This window comes from Panthera uncia, chromosome E3 (assembly GCF_023721935.1).
Source record: "Panthera uncia isolate 11264 chromosome E3, Puncia_PCG_1.0, whole genome shotgun sequence".
NCBI lineage: Eukaryota > Metazoa > Chordata > Mammalia > Carnivora > Felidae > Panthera > Panthera uncia.
In genome coordinates this window covers 24659594-24676993 of record NC_064815.1, presented here as the reverse complement: position 1 = coordinate 24676993, position 17400 = coordinate 24659594, and the positions used below count along the sequence as shown (strand labels likewise).

The window sequence follows — 17400 nt, the reverse complement described above, 5'->3', positions numbered from 1 at the left end:
CTTTCCTAACCAAGTGTGTTTTTAAAACTCCATCCTTTGACAGGCCTGTCTTATCATGACTGAGTATCAGAAGGCTCGAGATTTTCTAGTCCGAGCCCAGAAGGAACAGCCCTTCAATCATGACATCAATAACGAGCTGAAGAAACTGGCCAGGTGAGACCTCTGTTTGCGGGAGTGCGAACCAAAGAGAGAGAGAGATGAGCCTTGGGGCTGCGGTTCACGTCTGTCCACCTGGCGAAGGACTATTTGGCAATGTTGTGTGGAGCGTGTTACAAGGCAGTGCCCCCTAGAGCTGGCTTTAAGAAGTGCTAAACCAACAGCTCCCACTGAGGAGCCTGGGACAAACTTCAAAACTGCAAATCCGGATCCTATCCCATCTCCCTATTCCCCACCCCTTGCCCCCAAAGTAAGCACTCTATAACAGGCGGGCCAGTGTAATTTTTTAAAAAGGTCTTGTTCGGGGCGCCTGGGTGGCTCAGTCGGTTAAGCGTCCGACTTCAGTTCAGGTCACGATCTCACGGTCCGTGAGTTCGAGCCCCGCGTCGGGCTCTGGGCTGACTGCTCAGAGCCTGGAGCCTGTTTCAGATTCTGTGTCTCCCTCTCTCTCTGACCCTCCCCCGTTCATGCTTTGTCTCTCTCTGTCTCAAAAATAAATAAACGTTAAAAAAAAAAAAAAAAGTCTTGTTCTTCAGATATTTTCCCCTACTTGTCACAACTGAAAACCACTGTTCTTAACAGACTGCAGAAATGTGTCATGTAGATCCTGGTTTGACCTGCAGTGGATCTTTCAGGTCTAATTCATACCCAGAGGGTGATTTTTTGTTATCCAAGTAATACCAGTACCAGTCTTTCAGTAGTGTAGCTTTTTCTGATTACAGAAGTTACTTTCAAAGTTTTCTACTTTGACTATATCAGCATATAAATAAGAGTTGTCCAGAACTCCATCACTTCCTAATCTGTCCAGTTTCTTAGGTATTATTTTTTTGTTCTTCTCTACTGGTAAGATTCTCTACTCCTGTTGACATTAAACATTTAATCTGGATTGCTAGTTGAAGCCCTTTGATGTTAAAAAAAAAAAAAAATCCTGTGTGCACCCCTTAACACTTGAATCCATTTGTTATATTTCAGACCTTTTAAGACTGTCCAGAAATCTCTTTTCTGATTGTTTTTAAACTGAAATATTTATTACGTAGTTAGACTAAGTTCTACACCCAACATGGGACTTAAACTTACAACCCAGAGATCAGGAGTCACATGTTCTACTGACTGAGACAGCCAGGCGCCCCTCTTCTCTGGTTTTTAAAAGTATCCTGTCCCACCAAGGTGCCAAAAATAATAAGTGTATCCTTTGAAGATACTTACAAGTCCGATGTAGAAATTTTGGAATCTGACCATTATTTAGCAAAGAAATCTCAAGATAAGTCAGAGGTCACCGAGTATGAGGCCATTTGGGAAGACTCAGCCTGGCAGCCCTTACAGTGGCTCCAGCCTTTAAGGCTGTCATCTTCTCAGATCGTGGGCTTCAGGTTGTCCATGTGCTTCTTAAACAGCCCTTCCCTGGGAGCCTCTCCTGGTTCCCCTACCCGTCCGGCTTCCATCGCCTCCAGATTCAGTTCAGGGCTTGCTGAATTTTCGATGTTTCTGGACCTGAGTGGAGTATTCTAGCCACCAGATGTCACCTCCTACAAAGACAGACTTTCTCTAATGTGTATTTTTGTCTCCAGCTATTACAGGGACTACACAGATAAAGAGAAAGAAATGTGTCACCGAATGTTCGCTGCTTATGATAATGGCTCTACAGTAGGAGAAAATTGAAGGTAATCAAAGGGCTGAAGCGTGCAAGGCTTCAGGATTTTGTCCAGTATATGGAAGGATGGTTGTTCTCCTCAGCCCACTAGTGAATAGTGGCTGTCTACAAGTGAGTATAGATGGGAGGGGTAGAAAGTTTCTGCGGGAAGCTAATGGCACAGTGACTGTGTAGAGTGCACATACCATGGGCCTTCTCATGAAGATGATCATGGTGAAGATTGGAAAGTTCCAGAGCTGGAGATTCAGTTTATAGGTGGAGGCGGTCTTAAGCCTTAAAATTAAAAACTTTTTCCATGTTTTATGTTAACCTTTCCCTCCCAGTAGCTCGGAACATGAAACTGTTGAGTATAGTCATTAATGTGATGGTTTATCTGGGCTTTGCAATGAAGAGTAATGCCTTTCTTAATCTGTTTTTTCCTGGAAGCCTCCAGCATCACTTTATGTCTAACACATTGTTAAGACAAAATCCAGATGTTGGGCAGTAGGGATGAGCTGTGACTCTTAAGTTCTGCTTACTGTCAGTTGGAGAGATTTGAAGGTGTTGGAACCACCAGGGATCACAACCTAACTTTCCTGCTGCAGCAGATGCCTTGGGATTTAGCAGGCACAGGGTTAAGGTTCCCCTGTGAGTTCATGAGATAATTCTCTAGTCTGGTTTACTATTACTTAAGAAAATTAATGGAAACAAAATCACCTGCCTTAAACACCTGCTTTGCTGGGTAGATAACTCAGCTCTCTTGAGAGAAGTTAAACAAGGAGCAACAAGAAAACAGCTGCCGAATGGGCTCATGGTAATAAATCTCTCCTTTGTTGCTACCTACATCTCTCTACAAAAGAGATTGGAGAGAAGAAGGCAGTGAAAAGGCCTATTCATCCCAGACATTTTCGCAAGTGATCTAAAAGCTGTTGTTCTCTGCCCTGTCAAAAACAACCAGTCGGTATCAGAAGTAAATGTTGCCTTTATCACAAGCTCTGACCCAGTGACCCTGGCCTTTGGGTCTTTCGGGGACATTGAAGTATTAGTGGGTTTTCTGAACTGAGACGTGAGCCAGAATACTTCTCCTATTTGGCTGCTGTTAATGTCCAGCAGGAAGAGAGGTTTGCTGGCTTTTTGCCAGACGTTTTGGACTGTCGTGTCATCTGGCATGTCCTACCATTTAGTGGAGACCCAGTTCTTCCAGGGTCTGTCCTGGAAACAGATCTTGGAAAATCCAGCAGGGCAGCTCCTCATCGTTGTCTCTAACCCCCCAGCTTTCTCCGTCTCGAAGGTGTTTTGGACCTGATGAGTTTTTAGATGGTTTCCCAGATATTCCTAAGTTTTGGGTGTTTTGTCATATTAGGAATGACTGTGTTTGAGTCTAAAATGGCCATTATTGGGAGGCCTGGGTGGCTCAGTCAGTTAGGCATCGGACTTCAGCTCAGGTCACGATGTCATAGTTCGTGGGTTCGAGCCCCGTGTAGGGCTCTGTGCTGACAGCTCAGGGCCTAGAGCCTGCAAAATGGCTATTCTTATCTTACTGCCACTACTGTTGGGTCTTCAGTGTTCTATCACTTAACAAGTTTTAAGATTCTTTCGACAACCTAGTTTTGACACAATTGGTTCTTGTTTTCCAAGATGTTAAATACTAGTGATCTGTCTGCATCTTGTCTTACGAGATGTTGGTCCTCCTGGTGGAATAAGTGTTCTCTTAATTACAGTCTCGAAGTTTCCGCTTATAACAGACTACATTTTTGGAGATCAGAGACCGTGTGTTTTCTGTCTTTGTATTTTCTAGTGTCTGGAAGCTTGCCCAGCACATAATTGGCACTCAGTAAATGTTGGTCAGATCAAGTGTAAAATAGCCGAAATGCTAAACCAGCCTTTTTGAAACCATATCCTCCAAGCTGGCTCTTGTATTGGCTGTCAGGACCCTCGTTATTATTGCCAGTGACCGAAACCTGTCTTCAACGAGCATCAGCTAAAAAAGAGATTTGCTGAAGGGATTTGGGCACTCACAGAATCCGAGTTGAACAGCCAGTACTTGAGCAGGTGGACACCTGCGGTTCTGAAGGCCTCAACAACTTTGTCTCCTCTGCTTCATGCTCTCCTACTGTAGAGTGCCCAAGTGTCCTTTCGCAGCCTTTCTATTTGAGAGCGGGCTCTTCCCTACCCCCACACCTTCCTCTTCTTCCTGTACCAGCCAGGGCTCCAGCTTGCAAACTCCTGAAGCAGGACTCTGGCCTGTTACCGTGTGTTGAGTCCCATGAGTGGCTCCCTTCTTAGCGCTGCATAGTAGGGCGGGGGAGCAGTGACTGAAGGAAGAAAGCCACTTGTCTCAGAACACAAAGGGGAGGAAGAGGAGGGGCAGATTCGAGGGAAGATGCCCATCGAGGGCATTTAGCTGTTGCAGCTCTCACTGTTCTGCGGAGTGTGACTTCTGTCTCACTCTAGCAGAGGCAGCGGGTTGAACGAGGCATCTCTTTGCGGCTGCTGCTCAGCTGGCATCTCCACGGTGCAAAGGAGCAGACACGGCATTGCCATTGCGGCACCCTTTTTCCTCTGGGTGGATCTCCAGAGGGTATGTCGACCACACACGTACTTCTGGATGGGCGTATTCTTGGGGTGATCTAAGAGGTCAAGATGGAAGTCAACCTTTCGACTCCTGCACTTTGGAAGGCCTGAAGGTTTATAGCAAACCCCGAGCTGGTGTACGATAAGCTGTTTTGAAGCTGCAAACAAACCTGTGGTTTGCAGTGCAGTGGATGCAGTGTTCCTGCACGTGTACTTAACAGTGTTCAGACTTTGACAACTAGACGTTTCCTAGCTACCTACTTGGTGGAGACCTCCCATAGCTCCCTCCCGAGTACTAGTGGTTTCACCGGGGCCACCAGAGGACTTTCATAACAGGTGCCGACCTAGTTGGAAACACTTGGGGTAGTGTTCTAACCTTTTTCCTAGTTCTGTTTCTGTGGCTTGTGTTGCTCTCTTCAGTTAGAGCTTGAGTGTGTCCTTCTTGTCCTGACACGCTAGCAGCATCTGAGACCATTGCCATACTTCTATCGTGTCTGGAAAAGAGATATAAAGTGAGCACCGTAGCTATTTTCAGCTGAAATGGTTGACCTAAAATAGGTGAATTCAGGGGTGCCTGGGTGGCTCAGTGGTGTGTTCAATTCCTTACTTCGGCCCAGGTCATGATCGCAGGGTCACGGGATCGGACCCAGCGTAAGATTCAACACAGAGCACCCCCCAGATTCCCTCCCTCCCTCTATCTCTGCCCCTCCCCCCTCCCTTGTGCCCTGTCTCTCTCAAAATAAATATTGTTTAAAAAGTAGGTGAATTTAGGGACAGTATCATCTATGCTCCCTTTGTGTGATAAGAATATTACTAACTGAAAACCCAATGGTAGTGTGTGTGTGTTTTTAAGAGCTTTTGTTTTCCCTACAATTTATAAATGCCTTGGTTTTTGTTTGTTGAACTGTTTGCCTTTATCCTTACCTCTTTAAAACTCTGGTACCAGGGGTGCCTGGTCAGTTAACTTAGTTAAGCGTCTGACTCTTGATTTTTGGCTCATGTCGTGATCTCATGGTTTGTGAGTTCGAGCCTCTCATTGGGCTGTGTGCTGAGAGCGCAGAGCCTGCTTGGGATTCTCTCTTTGACCCTCCCCCACTTGTGCATGTGTTCCCTCTCAAAAAATAAACTTTAAAAATCCTACATATGAAAACTCTGTGATACCATTTAGTCTAGGACTTCCCTTTCTTCTCAGGGACCTCCCTCTTAGAAATCTCCCATTCTGTGTACCAATCCGTTGAGAATGTTCCATAGGCCTGATGCATAACTGCCATTCTGGGATTTCTTTTATCTGCTGGGCTGAATCCACTATTTACTGGCTCTCTTTTCTTGGTTTACTTCCTTGTGTGGCTATTCTCAAATAACATCCAAAAATTGGGTGTATAATAGATAAATTTTTCCACTCCTTCTGTGTCCAGTTCACACTTGATTACACACTTTATAGCTTGGTATAGATTTTAGAACGAAAAGAATCCCCTCCCTAGTTAGAACCTATCCCCCATTTCAAAGCTCCCTTCCTCATGAGAAATGAGCCCCCTATTAGGACTTGCCTCCCACAGTAACTATCCCCACCCCCAGACCCCGCTTACAAGATCTCCACTCCAAGACTGTGCATCCCTCCCGCCTTAGCCCTCACAGCTTTCCCCTCAGGCACCTCCACCCCCAATGCCACTCCTGTCAGTAGTCCTGCCCCTTCTCAGAGCTCCTCCTCCTCAACTCCAGATGCTGGTAAAAATGTATCTCTTTATTTTTAACTCCTCTAAAATTTCAGTGTGTGTCCAGGTGCCCCCAGATGCTCAAGTCCTTCACATAGGTACCTTAATTCTAGAGGTTCATGTTCTTGAGAGCTAAGAAATTCTTCTATATTTCCTTAATGACATCCCCCCCCCCCCTTCTTTTTCCCTCTCTTCTTGTTCTAGGACTCCTGTTGGTTGGATGTTAGACCTTCTGCAGGGACCCTCTATATCCTTTATGTTTCTTTACATTTTTTAAAATACTTATTTTTGAGAGAGAGTACAAGCAGGGGAGGGGCAGAGAGAGAAAGAGACACGGAGACACAGAATCTGAAGCAGGCTCCACACCCTGAGCTATGAGCACAGAACCCAGTGAGGGACCATAGAACTCCCAAACCACGAGGTCATGACCTGAGCCCAAGTCGGACGTTTAACTGACTGAGCCACCCATAAACCTTTACGTTTCTGTAAAATTGTCTCTCTTAACTCCCTCACTGCCCTGCCTCCTGCCAGGAAACATACCTCATTTCCAACTCTCTCCTGTTGGCTTTTTTTCATTTCAGCAAATATTTGAAACCACGAGATCTTTTCAGATTTCCCTCTTTTATAGTTTCCCTCTCTCTCCACCTTTGTATGATGAAATATCTCAAACTTAGACAAGTAGAATAATAGGATTTCCCCCATGTATTCAGCATTCAGGTTTAATAGTATCAACATAGAACCAGTGTTTCCATCTGTGACCCCACCCATTTCTTCCCCACCCCTAGCACTGTTGGGGTAATTTGAAGTGGATCCTAATAATACTGTCATTTCATCCACAAGGATTTCCCATTTCCTTATGTACCTCTAAAAGATAAGGACCATTCTTGCACATTTTGTTTTGTACTCTGAGATGTTTATTTTTCTGCTTACTTGCTTTCATCTTTCTCTTTTCCATGTTTCATGTTGCAGACTTTCCACAGTTGTTTTTTGGTTGCCTGTTCACACTTTAGAACGTAGCAATAGAAAAACTGATCAGGAGTTTTGTTAGGGGAGCCTGGCTAGCTCAGTCAGTTAAGTGTCAGACTCATGTTTTCAGCTCAGGTCATCTCATGGTTTGTGAGTTTGAGCCCCGCTTCGGGCTCTGTGCTGATGCACGGAGCCTGCTTGGGATTTTCTCTCTCCTTCTCTCTCTGCCCCTCCTCCACTCATGTTGTCTCTGTCTCTCTCTCAAGATAAATAAATAAACTTAAAATAAAAAACTTCTGTATACCTGGGCAGGATATCCACTCACTCACTCTTAAGGCTGAGCAGGTGAGAACCAATCAAAATGCTTTGAGATCTTTAAATACCAGAAGGAAGGGGATTTGCACTGGGCCCCAGCTCTTAACAATAGTTTCCCCCAAAATTTTTTCCTCAGGTGGATTTTTCTGGCTGAAACAGTGGACACGAGTGCTGCATTATCTCAACTGTACATCTCCAATTTCTAGTGAAGTTGAGCGGCTTTTTGTGTTTTTAATTGGCTCTCTCTACTGTTAAAGCAACTTGCCTCTTGATCTCCTTGGCCTGCTCTCGTTTTGGGTCTTTATAGTTGATTTGTAAAAACCCTTTTTTATGTGAAGGATGTTAATTAAATGTTATGTAACTTGAAATATTCTCCAGGCTGTTTTGCCTATTGATATAGTTACACATGTCACTGTTTCTGTATGGCTTTTGGAATTCACGTTATGCTTCTGTCTGACCTACGGGAGTAAGGCCGAGCTCCGTAATGAGCTAGCAGGAGTGCCCCAAGTGAAGGGTTTTCAACAGTTCTTCCTGGAGTCTGAGCACTATTGTAGGTCTGTTCTCAAACCCATTCATCTTTCCGACATTCCTGAGGGAGAAATGATTGTTTCCACTTTACAGATTGGGAAAGGCATGAAGCTCAGAGAATTAGACCCTTTCCCTGTGGAGGTCTTTGTGCTTATGAATAAACAACTCTGACCATTTTCATTGGATTTGAAATCTAAACCCCAGATGATATCTGAAGCTTTAAATATATTCAGCAGCTCTCTTCAGTTGGAGTGTTACCACCAGGTGCCCATGGATTTTTCTCCCTCACTTAGATGTTTAAGAATTTCTTCCTTTTTTTTCCTGCTTTCCACACTTAAGCTGAAGCCTTTGAGCTGTAGAATTAAGAGGATTGAGCCATGTTGTGTGGCCAGCCTCAGGGAAAGAGTATCTTAACAGACTTAAAAAAAAAAAAAAAGAATGTTTTCTGGGAAGCCAGAGCAGCTCCCAGGAGGCTCAGGTGGAAATAAAAGCCATGCTGCAGAGAATACATTCCTGTTCGCTGAAATTCTGAGATTTCGTCCTGCTTCAGAGAGTTGGCCTGAAGTGAGCACTAAAGCAGCAGGCCCCACAGAGCTTGGTGCCACCACAGAAGCTAGAGATGTCCTCTGGGGTCAGGGGTTCCCTCGTTCCAAAATAGCCTTCCTGTGTCCGGCCGGGCTAGTCCGTTGCCAGGAAACCCTAGGAGCAAATCATCTTTTCCCCATATCCAGTATGTGACTGGATCTAGATGGGGAATCTCTTTGATCCCCCTCTTCCCAAAGAGATTAAGAAGAAACTCACAAATCGACGCTTGAGTCTATAAGGATGTTTCATGCCTCCAGTTAGACTCGTCTGAGTCCTGAACAAATAACTCATTTAAAGGTATTTTTGTAATTTTATATATTATTATTCTGACTTTATTCCTCTGAGTCTCCACTTTTTTTTTTTTCCTCTGAATCTCCAACTTTTTTTTTTCTCTCCTCAAAATGTAGTTGTATTTTCCCCAGGGTAACTGGGCCAGGCAGGCGCTCCCTTGTTGTCAGATGAGGGCCCTGTCGGTTTTTCAGGCAAACTGTTAGACACAGTCCCTTGATCTTTTGAATATCTGTGAAATGCCTTTTCTCCCAGCTCAGGAGGTATCACTGAAGTCATCCCTTTGTTGTGTGACTATAAATAACTCCACTCAGGTTGGCACCTTTTCATTCTACCCCTGCCTGGGAAAGCATTTCCCCTGGCAGAGTTTCTTTGGCCCCTTCACTCCTCTTCACATCCTCTCTTGGCACCTGTGATGGGCCTGAAACCTGCTTCCTCCTAAGGTTTACTTCAGTCCATTCTGTGCTCTCTGTGCATGAGGTATCAGTGAGGGCTACTTAATTAAATTGCAGGAGATCACTAGGTTCCTTTTTCTAATTTTCAAAATCTGCAATCGTGGAAGTGCCCTTTACCATTCACTGCAGGGTTGATAAATGGGAAATTGGGCTTCTCCGTCTTCACTCCCTTGCTGTGACTGTAGCAAAGTCCTCGAACCCCTCTGGGCTTTGATCGCATCATGTGTAGGATGAAGTGATCGGATCTGTAGGGTCACTGTGTATTTCCTGAGGTTCTGTCAGATGTTGGCTTAGTCCGTTTTAATTTCTTGGGTTCCTAACCCGGTTCATAAACCCTGCCTCCAGGCATATGTAATCCCAGACACCGATCTAGGTGAACAAGGGTACAGGCGCACATAATGAACGGAGAGAGGCTAAGCAATAAGGAATGAACATCAAGTGTCTTAGTGTCTTGGGACACCTGAGGGAGAAGACAGTCTTAGCTGGTTTTCCTGGCTGCCCTCCTCAGGGTTTTGCAGAGAAGCTAGAAACATGGGGGTGAAGCCGAGAGGAACTGGGATGAGCCCCAAAGTTTCAAGAATCCAGTGAACGGTTTTCAAATCTAATAGACAAAGGGAGGGAGCTATGAGCAAAAATCACCTCTAGCACAGAGGACACAGTCTGCCCTGTTGTGACCACACCCACCACGGTCATTTTCACAGTCGGAACCAGAAAGGCTGTGAGAGACAGATGCGGGCATTTTCTCTACAATTCTTGTTGGCATCCTGATCTATCATAGGGCTTGTTTGTCGTTTTCTTTTCTGGGGCAGGGGGTAGGTGAGTTTATTGTGATATCCATGAAGATAGAGCAAATTCCTCTGTACTCCTATTGCCACTAGAACAAATGGCCCGTAGAGGCTGCTTGCATTCCTTGGCTAGTAGCCCCTTTCTTCATCTTCAAAGCCGTCAGCATAGCGTCTTCAGTCTCCCCCTGCCATGAATCTCTCTCTCTCTCTCTCTCTCACACTCTCTCTCTCTCTCTCTCTCTCTCTCTCTCTATCCTTCCCTCCTCTCTTCTTCTGTCCTGTTCTCTTCTCTTTTTCTGACCCTCCTGCCTCTTCCTGCCTCCTCCTTGCAAGGAAGGATCCTTCTGAATGTGCTGGGCCCACCCAAGTAATCCAGGTTAATCTCCCATCTCAAGATCCTTAATTTAATGGTCAAGTTCTCCTTGCCACTCTAACGGTAGCATACATACATAGTGTGAGGTTCCAGATGTTAAGACATGGACGTCTTTGGGGGATGCATTTATAACAACAACTGCTGGGAAACCACACATCTCTTTAAGATAACTCACAATCCTACATCCTAAATGTTCTGCACTTAATCCTTGTATCCCAAATAAGGTCACCGTAACAGCCTTCCTTGGAATCTTTCCTCTCTCGTAGTAATCCCTTCTGGTGGCTGGGGGAATAATGGAGATCAGGGGGAAACCCTGGGACCAGGAGACTGCCACAGCCAACCTCACAGCTAGCAGATGGGGGCCTGAATGCAGATACGGGGTGAGTGGAGAAAGAAGAAATTCAGGGACTGCTTTTGGTGGCAAGAATCACAGTTTGGTATTGCAGCAGGGGAAGGAATCAAGAATGATCCCCAGATTTCCAGCTCCAATAACTGGGTCCATGGAGGGGTTAGCAACTGAAGGAGTTTTAAGATGGGGATCTTTTGTCTGGGGCTTGAGGAATTTGAGGTGACTACAGGACATGTAGGTGGGGGTGGCTAGCAGACAGCTGGAGGGCTGGAGAGCAGGTGGCAGCCACAAGTATCTGCAGGGCAGTATGCCCAGGAATGGGAATGAGGTCACCCAGGAGGAGGGGTAGAAAGAGGAAGGAAGGCCAAGGTTGGACCCCGGAGTACCAGCTTTGAGCTGACAAAAGAGGACAGAAAGCAGGAGGAGAACGAGCCACTGTGAAAACAGCAAAGTAGAACAGGAGGTTTAGTCAGGAGTCAATGGTGGGCATCATGGCATCCACGAACCCCTGAATAGCTGTGTGTATCCCCAGAATCCATGCCTGCCATCACTTCTCAGAGGGGCCTCTGACTCCAGAAAAGGTGCAGACCGACTAGGGGCTCAGATTTCAAAGAGTAACCAGCAGGGTCAAATCTAGCAGCACAGAGGACTCAAAAGACCAGGACTGAAAAATGTTCATTGGATTTGCCAGTGGCAACTTACGGTGACCCGGGCAGCAGTGGAGAAGCGGGAACAAAGGGCAAGAGCACTGTGGGTGTGGAGTGAGCGGGAGCGAGAGGGTAGAGTGTGAGCACAGCTTCCAGAGCTTCTGGTTCCACAGGGCAGTAGGGCCCGAGAATTCAGGGTTCTAACATTCCCAGGTCATGTGGATGCAGCTGGTCTGTGGTCCATGGCAGCGCAGGCCTTTTCTCCAGACCTTTTTGTGTGAGGAGACGGGTTGGATGGTACTAGAAACCACACATGTTAAATGATATAAACCTTATTTTGAAACAAAGGTAGCAGTTGGGTGGCACTTTTTACCCCTTGGACCACATGCCCTGCTGCTTCCACCTTTGCACCGTGGAGGTTGATGGCCATAAGCTCTGACAGTTGTCATCGGAAGTGCAGCAGGGCTATGCTGTGGGTCCTGGCCATCTCCACTGGACTGGGGCATGCTTGGTTCAGCTTAGCCTAGAAAGGGTGGGCTTGGAGGGACCACTCAGAGCTTGAAAGGGTTCCCAGCGGCAGGGAACACCACTGTATGGCCCCTGACTCAGGCGGGCACTAAGAAGTCGAGGAATGTGGCCCAGGGAAGGGGCAGGTTGCTGAGCCGGAGGACCACCAGGGAGGCCAAGAGGCCAGCAATAGTAGGAGTCAGCATGGAGCCACAGAAGCGGGGGCAGTCGAAGGAGGGCCCAGCAGCGAGTGTCTGCTTTGAACAGCTGCCTGGCAGGGTGGCAGGAGCAGGAGTGGCAGATTGGAGGACCTTATAGGCCAGATCAGCACGTCACAAGAGTGTGAATGGGTTCTGGCTCCTTCTAAAATAATTCTCCCCACCATGGAATTACTCGAGATACCCAGGCTAGGTTCTTCCGATGGGCTGAGTAATGCTTTTGGAGAAAGAGAACCAGTTAAACAGCTTCCAGGAGGAGCTGTGAGTCTTCACCTTTACGTGCAATGTTTGTGCATTGGCTGGGATCTTGAAGAGGGATCCACAGCTTTCATCACTTTTCTCAACGACCCACCATTACGGGTGTATCTCCCAGATGCCGCTCAAGGTGGGCCCTTCACTCTGGCTCCCTGGGCGGCACTAGACAGAAGCGCTGCCGGAGAGGGCAGGGAGACCGGGTGGGTCTGGCACCCGACGCCGTGGGAACCCTGCTCACCCTGCCCAGCCCAGGGCTTTGGACTCCCGCCTCCAGCCTCCACATCCTGAGTTCTGCAGCCTCCGGCTCGGGCTTCCAGGATTACATCACCTCCCCGGCTCCTCTGTTACACTTTCACACTCTTCTCTGGTTACTGCTCACTTTTGTGTGCAGCTATTGTAGACGCCGATTGTATCCTCACTTGAGTCTCTCTTTCACATTGACTGCCTTTTCCCCGGGCCTGGCTCTGCGCTCCTTGGAAGCCGCTTGTTGAGTATGAATGTATTCAGCGGGCGTCTGCTTGCTGGAACGTGGTCTGGGTTCCCTGCCTAAGTGGGGCCGCTTTTGTCTGTGCAGGTCTCTGAGCTTATCTTTCTGTGAGCCCTGGAGACATGCTGACCTTTTCCTCTGACTGTGCCTCCGTGTGCTACGAGATTTGGTTTTGCAGAATGTGAACTTTTCTATTTTGGTATCTTTTTATTTGTGCTCAAGTGTTACTTTTTATTGGTTCCAGTGTGAAAATTCAACTACCTGAACCTCCTAAAATCCCAGTGTCTGATCTTGGCGGTTCTCTCTACCATCCGTTCCTGGGAACGTGTTCACACTGAATGAATATTGATCACAGCATTTATGTCTGAAGTCACTGCACAGGATACGAACTAGATTGAGATGGGTTTTTTTTTTTTTCCAGTTGATTATTTTCAAGCTATAATAATGATAAAATGGAGATTTTCAAACCCATTTAAAGGTAGCAAGGATGGCGTGTCGACCTCCCCATGTATGCATTACCCATCTGACCATGATCAGCATTCTGCGTGCTGCTTCCTCTACTCACCCCACCCATACTGACAGCTGTGTGTCAGTAGTAAAATTTAAATTATGAAAATGCTACATGCTTATAGGCTTTTTTTTTTTTTTTTTAAAAAGGTTGAGAAGTAAAAGCTCTCAGTCCCCAAGCCCACACTCCAGAGGTAACCAGTGTTGACGTTTTATATGTGTCCTTCCTGAAGGTTTTTTGTGAATATTTGAGAATGTGGGTGTATATGCGGTGTTTCCCACAAATAGAATTATGTATTTTGTATTATGTAACATGCATTTAAAGACATTTCAGGGGCCACCTGGCTGGCTCAGTCAGAAGAGCATGTTGCTGTTGAATGGAGTTGGGGGACAGGGAGTGAGACTACCTGTAAGAGGGGCCTCATCAGTTTGTCTCTCCTCCATTACTCTCATTTGTCTGTTTATGCTTCCCCTTGGCCAGCCAGTAATGTCTTGTTTCCTTCTAGTATTTTTATAGTTCTTTTTTTAGGTTTAGGGTTCTAAACTATTGGCAGTTTATTTCCATCCTTAATTTGAATTGGGGATATACATCTTTATATTTTATTCAAATGTCTAAAGTAGTTTTCCTGGTCGGCGGGGGGAAGTGGCACCTGGGTAGCTCAGTCGGTTAAGTGTCTGACTCTTGGTTTTGGCTCAGGTCAAGATCTCACAGTTCTTGGGTTTGAGCCCCGCATAGGCTTTGTGCTAACAGTGCAGAGCCTGCTTGGGCTTCTCTCTCTCCCTCTCTCTGCCCCTCCCCCACTCGTGCTGTCTCTCTCTCACAATAATAAATAAATAACATAGTTTTCCCAGCACGCCTGGCCAGGTTTGTCAGAGGAGCAAGCGACTCCTGGTCGTCGTGAGTTTGAGCCCCACGTTGGGTGTAGAGTTTACTTAAAAATAAAATCTTTAAAAAACAGTAATAAATAGTTGTACCCAAATTTCTGTTTATGGACTCATAATACCCAGAACAAAGGGTTCACATCTATACAGGGTAAATTAACTGCTTCTTACACTTTAATGGTAGACTGACTCTTCATGTTTGTACAACAAACGGTAGCATTCATAGTGGAATGACTAAATCATGCTCCATGGAAGCTCTGGTGGGTTTCCCTCTCCCCTTACTGATTCTGGGGCTTGAGCTCTGTCTTGTTTCATCAGTAGGTTCTGAAGTCCTGTTAGGCCTCAAGCTGGACAGTAGTTGCAAGTGATCAGAGGTGATGTCAGATTGGTTTTGGCCCCACAGCTAGACATTTCTCGGTGTGATTGCATCAGAGGTCCTCATGAGATTACTGCCAGCCTATTGTTTCTTCATAACTTCGCTTGGGTTTGGACAGGAAAGTGCTTTTGATGTTTCTGCCCTCACGCATCCTGTGTGGTCCCACCCCATCCCTCCCTTGTCTGGATGCCCGGCATGGTGCAGCAAACGCCTCCCACTTCTGGGGCTATAGAGAAGGGGCCTCATTCTAATCAGGCGTGTGTGTGGACTATTGACTGGAGCCCACATGTGGCCTGTCCAGTGTGACGGCCTTAGAGTGGTTGCTCTGGTGTGGCAGCTTGGGTTTGTGGAGGAATACATGGGGATACATGTTGGGCAGCACAGCGCTGCCCAACAGAAGAGTGAAGCTGCCAGTCTCTGAAGGCCTGGACCCGCTTTGCAGCTCCCACCTCAGTGTGCTGGGCAGAGCAGCCTGAGAGCCTAGTGCCCCTTCAATCTCTTCCCCACAGGGCAGCCATAACAGTCCCTCTTTTCTTAAAAAGCTTCTCCAGGGGCACCTGGGTGGCTCGCTTGGTTAGGCATCTGACCCTTGATTTCAGCTCAGGTCATGATCTCACAGTTCATGAGTTTGAGCCCTACATCAGGCTCTGTGCTGACAGCATGGAGCCTGCTTGGGATTCTCTCTCTGTGTCTCTCTCTGTGCCTTCCCCTCTTGGGTGTATGCTCGCTCACTTTTAAAAATAAAGAGGGGCGCCTGGGTGGCTCAGTTGGTTAAGGGTCTGACTTCAGCTCAGGTCATGATCTCATAGTTCACGGCCATGTTTTACTGGTGCCATGTTTTTCTGTAATTTGGGATAAAGGTGGCCAACAAAGGCTTATAATGAGAAGAGTTCCACAGTATTTATAGGAACAAAAAGCGCTCTTCATAGATTTAAATGAGAGACAAGATGGACAACTGAAGGAGGAAGCGTTGGCCTTCCCCTCCCTGTTCTGGGGTGCTGCTCCTACACCAGGGGGGGCGTCCCACGCGGGCTTCTCCTCCCCTCAGAAACTGCTGTCCTTCATGAAGGGAGTGGAGGCAGTATCCTTACTGGCACATCTGCTTGCCCCAGTGCTGGGAATGCACACCCAGCCTCCCAGCCCTCTGTGTACCCACATTCTGCAGCTCTGGGGCCAGTGTTTAGTGCCAGGGGATCAGGGAGGAGGGATGGTGGGCAAAGACTGCAGAACCATCAGTAGTTGTTATAATGGCATCTGTCACATGCCCTCCTTCAGATAACTGTCACGATCTTACCAGCTCAGTGAAGTTCATGTTATCGTGCACGGTCTATAGATGAGGAAACGGGAGCACAGAGCAGAAGTAGTGGCACCCAGGAGTTGAACTGCGGTCTTCTGGTTCTGGATAAACCGCCACCCTGTCTCTTTGCACCAGTGTGCAGTGTGATGGCGGTTGTGCCATGGAGCTGCCTGGGAAACGTTTGTCCAGGCTCTTAGTGTGGTGACATCCTGGTGGCTCGTGCTGCCCAGTGTGTTTTACAGGTCTTTGGTGGTATCCCACTGAGAAGCAGCTGCTTCTATATTGGACTCTTCGGGGTGTTTTTCACATCTTTAAATGGCTAAGGAAGTGTCACTCCTTGTGGAACAGTTGAGAAATTCTAATGAATATGGCTCTACCTGCATTCAAAAATTAGTCTTTTATTTTTGGGGCTTCATTTGAAAAATGAAGTTGAGCTGGATGAAGTGAGGGTCCTTTCTGTTCTGATTTTCTGAGACTGTCCTGTGTTCGTGATTTCGCCTTTCAGAGCCGCCATGTTAATTGGTTACCGTTTCCCAGAGCCCATCCAGTAGGGGCTCTACAGCCATGCGTCTGTTCCCCGACCCCGTCTAGTGTCGTCACCACAGACCTGGGACCGACCGGCTTTGGCTCCTTCTGATGTGTGGCTGTGACCGCCTGTGGCCCTTGCAGCTGAGGGCTCAGTGTGGGGCAACTGAGCCCTGTCGGATTCCTAACTGCTGTGCCTGATTCCTAGGTTCTCCGACTGAACTTCAAACAAGAGGAGCCAGGCTGCTGGAGTTGTCCGTCGTCGTTGGGGGCGGGGGGCTTTTGGGAAAGAACTGCCCAGGGCAGACTGTGTTGCAGGGACCTGCTTGGAAGTCGGGGCAGGAATTCCCCAGCCCTGGGCCATTGCCTCATCTCTGCCTGGCATGGCCGAAGTATGTTTTCACAGGTGCTGTTTTCTGTTTCACGTTTTCATACACGGAGTAGGGGGAAGTGCAGCTACTGACAAGCAGGAAAATGCTATTTTTTTTTTTTTAATTCAGTTTCTTTTTTTCTTTTTCTTTCTTTCTTTTTTTTTTTTTTTTAATGGAATTAGTCCTTGGCTTTTCTCCCAGTCTCAGCCCCCCTTCCGGCTGTTAATGTCCCTGGGTAAATACAGATAGAGATTGCTTTGTGTATTTTATGGGGTTTTCTGTTTTAGAGAGAGAATTATGTTACACATGTTTTCGTTGTCAATAAATAAAACCTTTCCCTGTCCTGGCAAGATCCAGTATACATTGTGTGAATTCGACTAAATTTGTAAAGTCAGTAGTGGGGGTAGAGGGACAGCTGCTCGTCAAGACCAAGGGGATCGGCAAGAGCCAGAACTGGGTCTCTTCTCCAGAGCACTTCTTCCTGACGTACCCGGGAATGAGATGCCCACGCACTGGGACGGGGGTTCCCTTGAAACCTCCCTTCTGTGGGGAGGTGCTGCTGTGGGACAAATCCAGTAGAAACGCTGGAGCCGGCTACCCCCCATTTGGTTC

The 17400-nt window shown here is 47.0% G+C and overlaps 1 protein-coding gene across 1 annotated transcript in view; it reads left to right on the top strand.

The window, feature by feature from the left end:
* The window catches only part of FKBP6 (FKBP prolyl isomerase family member 6 (inactive)), a 28958-nt gene extending 11809 nt beyond the window's left edge, over positions 1 to 17149 (top strand). The window contains exons 7-9 of the mRNA XM_049639228.1: positions 44 to 153; positions 1725 to 1817; positions 16626 to 17149. Coding sequence (XP_049495185.1) covers positions 44 to 153; positions 1725 to 1815 — 201 coding nt within the window. The 3' untranslated portion in view covers positions 1816 to 1817; positions 16626 to 17149. The remainder of the gene's footprint in view (positions 1 to 43; positions 154 to 1724; positions 1818 to 16625) is intronic.
* Positions 17150 to 17400: the final 251 nt, after the last annotated feature.